Below are 13,308 nucleotides of genomic sequence, written 5' to 3' on the forward strand. Positions count from 1 at the left end.
AAAATCTTACCTGCTCAGTTGAAAAGGTGTGTAAGAACTGTTCTGGGAAATACATCAATTTATATAGCAACAATTGACAAACGCTTCAACAACAATGTGATTTGAAACTATTCTGACTTCTCTGGAAAGCTGTATTCCTTGAAAGTGTGTTAACATTCTTTTCTAGTCAAGCATACAAAGCCAAAACACCAGAGCACTCTGTTAAATTGCAACCCAATCATCACACAAATCTGTCTTTAGTCTGATGTAGAAAGAGCTAAGAAAAACACTATCAAGAGCTAAACCAATTGCTTTAATTATTGATCTCCAAGTGATTCAGATTTAGCTGTGCCATTAGTTTCAATATACTTACATCATACAATAATGCAGTTACACCAAAATCAGATTTGGTTTTCAGAAAGGAAGACACAAAATTAAGTGTCACTAATCCTTTTCCTCTGTTATTTTAAATAGATTTTAAAACTCAACTAGTCTTCATTTGTGACAAACAGTTTGTCTAAACCAAGGCATATCAAGGTTGGTGCTCAATGGGAATGGCCAATCTACTTTGCATTTATCACAGTCCGCACACACATACTTAATGAGGAGTAACGCCTTAAATGCTTTAAATTATTGTTTTCTTCCTTCAAAAAGCAACACCCTACAACAACTAAGTGCATGAAACCCCATAAAAAATGCATTCCTTTAATATGTCCCCACTGTGAATGCCCTACTCTAGGTATACACCCTTTGTGATTTTAGCAGTGAGAAACCCCTTTGCTGATGTCAACTTTTCACCCAGAGCTGTGGAGACCTGACACTGGACAATTCCACTGACTGACAGTTCCCCAGGGCAGCCTCAGTGGAAAGGTTCCCTCCACATCCTCCTCTGGGATTTCATGCCTCTCTCACTGCCCATACAGAAATTATTCTGCTTTGAGAATATGCCAAACACTACGCCTGCAAGTTCAATACAAACTATCAAGGGGACGTGATATTACATGTCATTTGGCTGATAGCAACATTTATTAAATAGCTCTGCTTTTTCAGTTAGTCTGCACACAGAAACAGAATTATTTTCACACCTGTAAGCTTGAATTCAGAAAGCTTTTAAACAAAATCAGGTCTCGTTTTGATTTTTACCAACCATCAAATGCACAGTCCTGAGTAGTGACTAAGCTTAATGACTGGGTATGACTAACACTTATAAATAATTAGTGCCTTCTCTCCCCCTCCCCCATGGAGGACAGGGAAGGAAAGAAATCCAAATGATACACTGGAAAAAAGGAAGAATGAAAGGAAATAAAGGTTGAAGCTCAAGGCATGAACACTTGTATCTTCTCCCAATCCACCCTTAATACCACTGCAAACACAACTCCACATATGTCTGTTAAAAACCAACAGCTCCTCACGCCTGTCTATTAACTTCCACACAGTTTAGTCATTCTCAGCCTTCCTGCTCCAGATCTCTTCTCCTGACATCCCCCACTGATCCCTCAGCAAACACTCTTCTGGTCACCTCCATCAACTCTTTTGCCACCAGTGCTGCAATTCCTCAGAGTCGGTACTTCTGGCTCACGTGAGCACAACTGGTCCCCCACCCCACCCCACCACCTTGGCTGAGTGCACCTGATGTTATTTTACATTCGGAGAGAGGTTCTCAATCCAACCCTCCCTTACAGAAATATTTGGTTTATAAACTGAAGGAAGGTGTGCAGACAACTTGCTACAGCCTTGCTGCCCCTTCAAACCATTTCAGAAAGGCTCGAGCAGGGCACCACACCTCGTTGTTTGGTTTTGTTTGTACCCTGGTATCTAGAGCACTATATTCAACTATACTGGTTGTCAGCACAGTCTCTCCAGCACGTGCTTTATTCTGCACAAAAGCACTGTGATAGCTTTTAACAGTTCAGCTATTCTCAGAAGCGTATATTAATCAAGTTATAATCATAAGTTAGACCATTCTTACTAGAGAGGCTTACTTGATTCAATAGAAGTCATAGAACAGTCATGCCAGTCATGTACAACAACATCACACACTGCTGCGAGTTTTATGTTACTCGTTGTCTAGGTACTGGTTACAACATGCTACTGAAAAACTTATTTTAGTAATGTATTTTAAAGAAAAATGCACCAAAAGATATACATAATTCATAACTTACAGTTCCAATTTATAGAGCTCTGCAATGGCAAGAAGTTACTTAATTTTTATCAATATACTTTTCCAAATCCCGCAAAAAGAGCTTGATATCCCAGTCAGACCTAGCACTAAATCCTGTATAAATACACAGTAAAAGCACCACCCCTGGGTACAAGGACTCATAACCTACTTATGCACTTTGCTGAGAATCAACCTTTGATATTCAAGTTGTAACTTTCTGATCATGGTAATAATAAGTACAGAAATTCATATTTTTTTTTCTAGCCTTCCAACAGTTACAGACAAAATATTAGCTACATTTGTACAGTGCCTTAAGACAGCTCTACTGAGGTACTGAACAGATCTCACTGCAGGAAGAAGACACAGGTGTATCAATTCCTTATGATTATCACCTCCTTCTTGACTATTGATAATCTATACCATTACATAGTGATGATAATCAGGGTTTTGTTCTCATTAAAAAATATTCTACAGTTTAAAAAAATCCTTAAAGGCATAAATAAGGCTTCAAGGCCAATTTCATTTCACATTAAATACTGTGCTAAAGACACCTGAAGAAAATTACTCCAAGACAGGAGGTTTTGTGGTAAAAAACTGGCTCTCAGTTCCTTGAGATACCCACACCTCCAGAAGACAACCAGCATTTCTGGAAAGAAATTACCACAGAACGGAACTGGGGTAAAAATTTTCAGAGTAAGCTGAGGTAAAACTGTCCTAAAAGGTTTAAAACCACCAACAAGCTCCATTTGTGCGTCCACAGCCTCAATGAAAAACAAAGCCTCATCTAATCTGAAGTGTGAGTGATCACACAGTCTTTACACCTGTTTAATTACAGCCTGGTCTGTGCACAGTTTTTATGCTCCTCTCAACATCTGAGCTGGATATTTCGCCACACTAATTTGGTCTTAAAATCTCCAGTGTGAACACAACTGTGTCCTTGTAGAAGTAGCTTATTGTATGAGCTATTTTGCTTCTCTTATGAGGAACCAGATGCAAGAGGGCTGATACAGCAAAAACTGGATTCAAACAAGAAACCTTTTACAACTTTGAAGAAACCTTTATCAGTACAAATACACAACTTCTCGCATTTAGGCAAGATCTTAATTAGTTTCAAAACAAATTAAAGTTAATGGATTAACAACCTGTAAGAGCACAAAAACAAAGCCTGAACATCCCCACAGTCACCACCTCTGTACAACAACTGTGTGCAACCTGTCAATGGGACAGGGGCATCCCGAGGGTCTGGTCCTGGGAGTGCACCAGGGAACCTTCAGCAACATTCAAGGATCACACAACTCTCTGTACACAGGAACATCCCTGTGGCCGTGCACGGAGCTTTACAGTTCATAACACACTTGAAATAACTGCCTGTTACCTACGACTAAATCTCCTTTCTATCATTGCCTTTGGTTCTTGTATTTTCAAAATTATTTTCTTCATGCCACTACCTTTTCAAATCTTCTTTCAGGAGAGATAACATTGCCTCATAAAGCTAAACTTGCTAAGTCTTCCAACTAGCAAAAGCCTTTTTTTTTTTGACATAAAGCAATGGCATCAAATTCAAGGAGCAGAGTCAGACAGATAAATGAGGTTATAAACATTCAAAAAGTTTCAGCACAACGAATAACCTTGACAACAGTAGCTATTTTCAGGTAAAAATGCTGATTTTGAGTATTTCTGACAAAAACTGCCTATAGTAACAAAAAGTGTTTAATGTGTAAAGTGACTTCTATATCCAGTTCCTTCTGAGCACACTCAGTTTTTGATCACACAGTTTTTATGAGAACAGAAAGCAACCCTTCCACACACCAGCACCTCCTCTTTGCTGAAAACCCGGGTAGTTTAAATATCAGTATTTTCAACTGTGTTCTTGAAATACTTCATAAATTTTTTTAGAGTTCTATTTATAGCCTATTTCCCAAAACAGGGAAGACAAACAATAGTAAGAGTTTTCGTACACCACAGCATTTAATTTGAAGACAGTTTGTGATATCTACTAATTTGTGTCTTATCAGTGCCCAAAATGCATTTTCAGCTCAGTTTGCTAACCTTGCTGCAGCATCCTGTGTTAGTAAGGCATTCAAGTCCTGGGCAGCATCCAAACTTGAGGTCCTCAAACCAAGAAGCTGCATTTTATAAGTAACCTGGTAGATTTCAGAGATGGAAAACACCTAACTTCTTGCAGAGTGCGAAACAGCTCTAAAGAAATAAATCACTCACTTCTGGTCATTGACCAACAACCTTTATCATAAGCCCAGTGACACCCAGAAGACCACAATTTGAAGCATATACAGACATATCCATACATGCTCTTCCAAAGGCTGTTGGGAACAAGAGTGTTTTCCATAACAGAAGTGAACAACATGTAGTCAAAGTCAGTAGCTTTCACAGCTTAATAGAATCACAATTATATTCCCATTAGATCCCATCACTTAACGAGCCACTCTTATCAGATGTGCAAAACACTGAGACACTTTTTAACAGAGCCAAAAAATCCTACTGCACAGCTCTCTGAGCCTCAGGTCCTTTGGGGTACAAAGCCAAGGATGCAGGATTCCTCAGTTATGGAAGTTGCAATGCGAACAAACACAACTTTCAGTCTGGCAACATATGGCAGATCTGATGCAGCAGATTCCAAATAAAGCAGAATGTTCCTTTTGCTGATGCATGGTTTGAACATAAAATCCACCCCTCACCCAGAAGAGTTCTGCAGAGGAGATCCACAGTTATCTTTCAGAAAGGGAGATACCACTTTCCGTGCCAAGTGTAGGACTCCCAAGCTCTAGTCCTGGCAAAATATCGATTCCTGCATGGCCTTGGGCAAGTCAGAACTTCTCTAAGTTGCTCTTTCCCCCAGCTCTAAAGCAGAGTTCATACTACTTTATTTACCAACCACACAGGCATGTTGCAAGGATTAAGTTTTGTAAAATGCTTTGAAAGTAAAACATCCTATAAGTACTTTAAGGAGCTCCTATTGTCATGGTGCATTACAGACCTTATTTTTAACAAAACCAAGCCATGCCAACACGGTGAACAGGCATAATATTGGCAGCACATGCAACACACAGGGAAACTATAATGAGGATATGTTTGAACTTGCTTACTAGTCAGTGAGAAATAGAAACAACCACATTCCACTACTTCATAGTATTTCTATCATTCCTTTCTGTAATTCTTATATTAGGGAAGTCTAATGATTTCCTCATCTATCCACATCCTAGTTACTTTGGGCACTTCTGGGGTTCATGTTTCAAGTACAAAGTAACCCAAGGAATGAGGAGCTCAGTATGAAAAAGTAACACAAATTGTTTGTTTCTTTCTTCTCAGCTGCCACTTCTCTCCATTTTATACACTCTCCTTTGCCCAACCACCCACCACCCCAACTCCCAACTGAAAGAAATGGAACCACTCCTGCAGAAGTTATTTTCCAGTTACTCCAGCTCCAAAATGTATGACTGGCTCAAGCCAAAACGACCTGAACCCATGCTTTCCCATCCCAAAGCCACTATAACCAAGCCCTAAGTCCAAATCCTTCTTGGATAGTGAACACAAGCTAAAAACTGATTGGTTTCTACAAAAGAAGCTCCTGTTTAACACCAAGTGAAGTTTTGAGCCTCTAAGGCCATGAAGAAAACCTTGAGGGTGCATATTCACATAGTATCTTCCAGGATCTGCAGAGGTACAGCACCAACGCTCCTCCAGGTACCCTTTGCTTCTGGAAAGCATCAACAGTAAGTTTTAACCACTGGCAACGTTCAGAGCTCTGGAACATTCCACGTTAAAGGGGTCCCAGCAGTTTCTCAGTCTAGAAAGGGCCCACCCTGACCTCAGCCAGAAATGGCCCATGAGATGCCCTCCAACGAAGAAGCCTTGTCTCATTCCCTGTCTTCAGCTACTGGCAGATCCAACTGAGATTTGGGAAAGTAATAAAGATGTTTTATTTTTAGATACAAAACAAAACAACTCTGTGACAAGAGTTCTACTACAGCTGCACTACTGCCAGCAGGAACACTGGTCATGATTGCAGAAGTAAAAAAAAACCATAAGGACAGCCCATCCTACTTGCTCTCTTCAAACAGGACTGTCACAGAATTGTATTTATTTAGGAAAAAAAAGACTTAGTCTTTAGGATCAAACCACCAAATTTCTGTAAGTACGAACAGTCACCCAGTAGGTAAAATAAAAGAGGGGAAAGGAGGAAGTGAAAGTTTCTAGATTTCAATTCTACTTAAGCTAGTAGAGAAAACTGTCCATACCCACCTGCACTATACTGGTCTTACTGTATACTCACAGCACTCACCAATCTGCTCCTTTCTCTAAGCAGGCACCTTAAAAACTCACTATGAGATGGTTGCACACAAAGATAAAGCAGCAGAGTAACAACACTGCAAGAAGAGAACCCAAATCTTTGAAGCCCAAATTGACAGTAGTGCTAAAGCAGGCACAAACCTCATAGTGCTGGGTTTGTACTACAGCACTAGCTGGACAAGATGGTACTTTCAAAAGTGATTTTGAAGTACACAAGTTTTGCCATTTTACAAGATGATTCTACTCTGTGTCAGCAATGACCTCTAAACACTTTACAAACACTCACAATGCAAAAGATAAATTTTAGGGCATAATCCCAGTCATACTTTTCTGCAGGCTTTTCTAAGCACCTGTAAAAGCTGAACACTGACTTACTGCTTTAACAAACTGATTTTCCTACTTCTTACCATATTATTGTACAAAACATGTTTCACATTACTGAAGTACTTGGAAACAACAAACTTCATCCAATTTATTTTCAGTCACAGTTTCAGTAGATGTTGCCTCCTTAAGGCAGTATTGTATAAAGAGAAACTTCTGTTCCTGCCCCCTACAAAATCATCTCACAATATTTCCATGTCTTTGCTAAGAAGATATAAATAAGGTTATTTTAGGACCATCATTACCCAAACCTGTCCAACTGGACCACAAAGTTTCAAACACAGGCTCCTGAAGAAAAGACTAAGTGCAAGAGTCCTCTTCCTCAAAGATGACAGTAGTGGAAAACCACTACTAATGCACAGATACTCTCAAAAGTCCAGTTGTTTAGAGAATCAATACACCAAAATCCAGCAAGGTCACAACAACTGTGGCCCGTTGGCTCTTCAAACATCTCCAGTTTGTCAGTTGAGGTTTGTTGCACATTTGCCTTGATGCCATACAAAGCATTATTCTAAAAGTCCTGTGTTTTAAAGACCACTGAATGAGCTTATTTCCCACATGCTCTTTTTAAGAAAACATTTGAAACCTTGAAAGGTTTCCAGTTTTCAAGTCCCATGTTAATAACACTTACTGACATCTTATATTCTGCTTTCCATACATGTGACACTGTATTTTGGAGAGCTAGAAACAGTGATTCTGGGTAAGAAAATAACTGTAAAATGTGTTGCTTATTGGTCAAACCTTCCATCAGAACTTGCTTTCTAAGTGTTTGTAATTCTTGGTGTAAAAAGCTGTGTGTGCAGTGTATGATTTCAAGCACCAAGTCTTAGAAACTCTCAGTAGCACACATTACTAACTTTTAAAAACAAACTTGTGAATGCAAATGTGATGCATACAGCAGGTGCACAGCACACAGGCACTGCCAGCTGCACCTTCATCCTACCAAACTGCCTCCAAAAACCTCATCTGTGATGCTGTCATTTGAAATACAATTTCAAAAGCACAGCCACCTATTCTCCTTTCAGGAGGAATGTACCTGCACTCTGCTAAAGTTCTCAGCAGCTGCATGTGGCCAGACTTGCAGAGGTGCTTGGCCCTTGCCCCTGTGAGAGATTTGTAAGAGCTCAGCATCCACCAATTCTTAAGTGTTTTGAAATGTTTTTGCAAAACATTTTCAAAGTTGGCTACTTTGGAAAGTATAACAAACAAGCTAAAGCAATTTAAAAGAAAAATAATCTGTTTCACTAAAAAAATAAAAATAATAATTTTTCAATATTAAGACTGTCTTGTCATGCAAGAACCCAATTTCCAATTTCTATGTATCCAGTCACATAACACTTGCTTATTTTAAGAGTCATGCTTATTCTTCTGAAGTTATAAATATTTCTTAAAGTGTAGGACAGACAAGAAAAGTGTTTAATAAAAACCCGAGTGCTTAGAACTTAAATTGTTTTACTTCAATCTATCCAGAACTCCAAAGAAGCAAATTTATAGTCCAATTTTGCTTAAGAACTGGCAACGTTGCTTCTAAGAGTTACACATTTCAGTACGTTGTGGCAGTTTGAAAACATCAGTCACCTAAAAAAAAGGTCCCACTGGACTCCACAGAAGTATTTTTCCTCATAATCAGGTTTATAATGCAGTATTAACAAAAATGAAGGTATACATGGCAACAGACTGTAAACCTGAACAATCCTTTGATAAACTATGGCAATAAATAAATAAATAAGGATTTTCCAGCCTATCAATTTACAAGCTTCAAATGAAGCACTGGGATTTCAAGATGTGAGTTTTACTGCTATTTTTTAAATTAGCAACATTGCCATTCAAATTACTCATATATGGAATAATCTTCTATAGAAAAGAAAAAAGGAAAAGGAGAAATATTTATGCCATTTAGAACTTGGATATCCAGAATGTTTGACAGATTTCAAACTACATGGCATCATGTACCACTGATAGGATATTACACAAAAAGACAGGGTGTAGTAACATGGTACAGTTCCTGATCTACTTTATGTGACAGGTGCATTGCTCTGAGGTTGGTCAGGAGCTCCAAGAGATGCATTTTTACCAAGACCACTTGAAATAGATGATACACAACCACCACTGACTTCACTCGGTATTAGTAGCAAAATTTAATTAGTTGTTCTTTGTATACTGCCCTGAAAACACTGAAGAGTAAGAATACAGCTATTGTGTGTATTATTAGGAAGACAGGAAGCAACGTGTAGGTTCACACAAGTATTCTCAGTCAAAAAGCAAAGCAGAGAAAAGTAACAAGCCTGGCTCAAAATAACAGCAAATATACAACCTTAAATCTCCAAATCTAGGATATTTAAGGAGGGACACAACAGTTCTCAGCAAAGAAATGCTTCTCATCCTGCTTTTTACTCACCCACTGAGTTCAGGACTAGATTCCTTGTCCAGAGATGCTCAGCACTAAGCACGAGACTAACTACTACAAACGCTGCAGCCCTAGACACAACAGGGTGAGGTAAGGACATAGGAAGTCTGCCTTTTGTATCAGAATGCCAGTGACTAAAAAGATGATCATAAGCTTCAAATCTGTGAGTTTTTAAGTCAGACTTTGAAGGTATTTAAAGCAAAAAGAAGGTAGTTTTCTCGTGTTGTATCTGCTGCCTCTCTATTCACCAGAGCTCTGTGGTACTGAGGGCATGCAGGGACAGAGAGGGAACTGAGCAGCACGTGAAGGTTACGAGCCACTGACAAAACAGCCTGAAAATTCAAAATGCCTTTCTTGAAAATGAAATATCAACATTTCATTGCATAATATTCCATTGTCACACTTTGGCAGTTTGCAGCTTCATCTACACTCACACTGGAACAAAGATACCAGGCAGAATTATTTTCAAATTATTACTGCTGAAAACACTTTCTGGACACCCGAAGTCATACTCTGAGTAGTGGAATGCTACTATGCTACTACTCAACACCAGATGATTCTCATTGTTACATGTAATGCCTTTTCCACAATTGACAATTAAACAGCGAGGAATCTTGCCTGGAACCTCTCCTCCCTGCAAGAAATACACTTCCAAAACAAAATCCCTCAATCCTCTTACTTACCTGGTGGTAACTGAAAGTTCTGAATGTTAGTCGGATTCTGAGGTGGCTGAGGCAAACGAGGTGCTAAAACTGTAGGAGTCAAAGTTGCTCTGATTCCACTCGTGGTTGGTGTTGGAGTCCTTGGCAGACTTTGTGCCACCGTATTGGCAGTGCCTTTAGCCATTCCTGTGGGGGTGCCAGGAGCTGCAGGAGGTATCCCACCAGGATTGGGAGCAACATTTGAGAGCCCAGCTTGCATAGTTTGCCCAATAATCATGTTACCCCCTGTAGTACTGGGCTGGCCACCAGTAGCCAGCGTCTGCTGTTGGGACACGGCTTGGACTATAGTTTTAGGAGACTCAGATTTGATGACCTGTGTGGCAGGAGCTGCTGCCACAGTGGAACCAGACTGGCTGTTCACCAGCGATGTCTGGAGGGAAACTCCAGATCCCACAGTGGCTGTGGCAACAGCAGGAAAACTCCCCACACTGATGGTTGAATTGATCACAGTATTGCTCCCATTCTGAGTGGCTGCACCAGCTGCAGCTACCGTGGGTCCTGCTGTGTGGATCGGGGGCCTCACGAGCGTCACCGTGGGCGCCCCGGTGCCGACGCTCGGCGGTGGCTGTGAGGAGATAACTGTGGGCGAGGAGGAAGATGCAGAGGACACAGCAGTGTTAAGGAAAGAAGTCTGGATGACAGTGTTGGAAGCTGAGGGCAAAACGGCATTAACAGCGTTTCCTTTCCCCACGGATCCAGGTCCATTGTTAACGAGAGGGGCAACAGCAGGTGCGGGAGTGGGGTTGGCAGTCACAGGAGTCCCAGAGAAAGCAGCACTTCCTGTGTGGTGAGAGTTCATCACCACGTTACTCCCATTCAAAGTCTGCACTGTTGTGGTCCCAATCTTGCCATTCCTGGTGGACAAGGCAGTTGCCATGGTGCTGATAACCACCGATTTGCCCTGACTGAGGGTCCCTGGAGCAGCAGTGACTTCAGATCCTCCTGCTGCTGCAGTGGTGGTGCTGGTGCTCGTTGTGGTGGCTCCATCCAGAGCTGAAGTCTGGGACCTGGTGTTATGATTAATAACACCCCCCTGCACTCCTCCTGCTCCTGCAAAACAACAATAAGGGTAAACAGACAGAATGAGCAAGAAGAGAAGACAGAATGTTCTCACTCATCACCAGGTCTTCTCCATCTTCCAAGCTGCCTGCCTGGAGCCAGGAAAACAGGACAGAGTACAAACTGAATATGGCTTTTGAAGACATTATCTTGAAGCCTCCAATTTCCCACTAAACTCTGGTAGATTCAATATTAATTGTAACGCTCCTGCTTTTGACACTACAGTAAGACAAAACAGGGAAAACATTTAATATGAACCAAGGGAAGGGAGGAAGATTATCTTAGACCTCTTCCCCATTCTAGAGTCTGATATCACATTTAGCAAAAGGACTGCAACTGCAAGGAGAGGAAAATGGCCATGGAAGACACATTATTAAGACATATTCCCTACATCCAGCACATATTACCCTCTAATCCTGTCATCACCTACAGAGTAAGTCAGTCAGATGAGGAGGTTCAACAACAGCAAAATATGAAAAGTGAAAGGAAAGCAAAACATTGGCCTGGCAAGATAAGAGGTATTGCAGGACCTCGAGTAGGTTGCTAGAAGACCCCTTCTCTTTATTATAGAATTTGTTCTTATGGACCTGAAGTTCCCACAGCCAGAGACAATTAAAAATAAATAAATAAAAAGCAAAGCTGGGTTTCAGAAAGGACAAGATGATGTAGCTTCTTGTCCTGAATAATCCTCATGCCCCTTGATGAGGCCTGGTGTTATCACAAGTACAATCACACACAGCCCAGGTCCTGGCCCTAAGGAGATAGAAATGGGAAAAGAATAGTGACAGAGAGACACTAAGATGCACGTTATAAGGGTCAAGGAGATCTTCCTAGAAGAGCTTCATCAATCATAACACAAGGTCTGTAGTATCTTCTTACACTTCAGCAAGTAGAAAGCAAAAAAAAAAAAGGGGGGGAGGGGAGGAATTGCAGAGAGATTCTGGGGAGACATTTCTCCCAATCCCCCTGAAAAAACAGCTTCCCTCCATTCCCACGTAGTGAGCCCTCAGTCCCAGCCTTCACACTGCCCCCCTACAACCCTCCCAGCACGAAGGGGGGAATATTCCCAGGCAGCTCCGAGGGTGGGCGGGTGGGAGAAGGCGCTGTGCAAGGTGGGGTGTTGTGGCCTGAATTCCCCCCCTTGCTGGGACCCGGCGTTGTGACAACCCCCCCTTGAGGGCAGAGGAGGAACGGGAGTGTTGGATGCCCCCTCCAAGCCCCTGGAACAAGAGAAGGGGCGCGGGGGGGAATATCAAGTCAGGCAGATATTGGGGGGGGGAAGCATTTTGAGGGACTTCCTCCCCTTGAAATCCCCCCTCGCTTCCTCCTCTACAGGAAATAGGTGTCATGATTAATAACACCCCCTTCCACTTCAGCAACAGCGAAGGGGGAGGGGAAGGAGCATTTACACAGACAGCTAAGGCGGCATTATCGAGAGGGAATCCCCCCCATAACCTCCACCCCTGGAGAGGGAAGGGGAGCAGTCACAGGCGGCACTGGAGGCACAGCCATGACCGAGGGGGTGGGCTCTGCCTCCCCTCAGCCCCCGGGATTAACAGAGCCCTTTTACACTCCAGCAACAAGGACAGGAAAAGCAGAGGGGACCGGCGGAGTCACGGACGGGCACTGCCGGCTCCTTCTGCGGGGCGGCTTCCCCCACACATGATCCAACACCCTCGAGTAAGCACGGGCGAGGAGGGAAAATAAAGGGGAGGGAGCAAGGCGCGGATACACACCGAGGGGGCATGATGAGGGGAGGCTCTCCCCCGTATGATCGATACCACCCTTTGCACTCCCGCTCCTGCCACAACGAGAAGGAGGAGAGAGGGAAAAGGGGGGAAAGCAGAGAGGGAAGGAGGCAGCGGGAGCTGGGGAGTGGGGGGAGGGGAGGGCCCCTCTCCCTCAGAGCCCCCCACCCCTGCCCACGTTACCTGCTTTTGTGATCTCTGGGGCACTCAGTCCCATCTTGCTGCCGCTGCCGCTCTCTGTTTGGGCATTAGCATTGCCTCCTACTACTACTCCTCCAGGGCTGGGGCTTGGGCTGCTGCTGCTACTGCTGCCGCTCACAACATGGTTCCCCAGCAGCCCCCCAGCGGCCCTCAGGGGCTCCTGCGCCTTGTGGTGCTGGTGGTGGTGGCCGGAGGCCGCCAGCTGGGACTCCAGGGAGCCCACCAGGTCGCTCACCACCTTCTCATCCACCTCCGTGTTCAGGAAAACCTCATCCAGCAGATCCGAGCCCGCCGCCATCTTTTTTTCGGAGGGTTCCTGTGAGCGCTCCCTCCTCCCCCCCC

The 13,308-nt window shown here is 42.8% G+C and overlaps 1 protein-coding gene across 2 annotated transcripts in view; it reads right to left on the minus strand.

Moving 5' to 3' along the window:
- TAF4 (TATA-box binding protein associated factor 4) overlaps positions 1–13,308 on the minus strand; it is a 36,320-nt gene extending 23,012 nt beyond the window's left edge. For both annotated transcript variants that reach the window (XR_003528190.1, XM_027646223.1), the window contains exons 1-2: positions 12,949–13,308; positions 9,920–11,008 (exon numbers count right to left, since the gene is read on the minus strand). Coding sequence is in view for 1 of the 2 variants with exons in the window: in XM_027646223.1 (XP_027502024.1) it covers positions 9,920–11,008; positions 12,949–13,264 (1,405 nt within the window). In the remaining variant the exon portion in view is untranslated. The remainder of the gene's footprint in view (positions 1–9,919; positions 11,009–12,948) is intronic.

The sequence above is a fragment of the Corapipo altera genome, unplaced genomic scaffold, assembly GCF_003945725.1.
Source record: "Corapipo altera isolate COAL_440 unplaced genomic scaffold, ASM394572v1 64, whole genome shotgun sequence".
In the NCBI taxonomy this organism is placed as follows: domain Eukaryota; kingdom Metazoa; phylum Chordata; class Aves; order Passeriformes; family Pipridae; genus Corapipo; species Corapipo altera.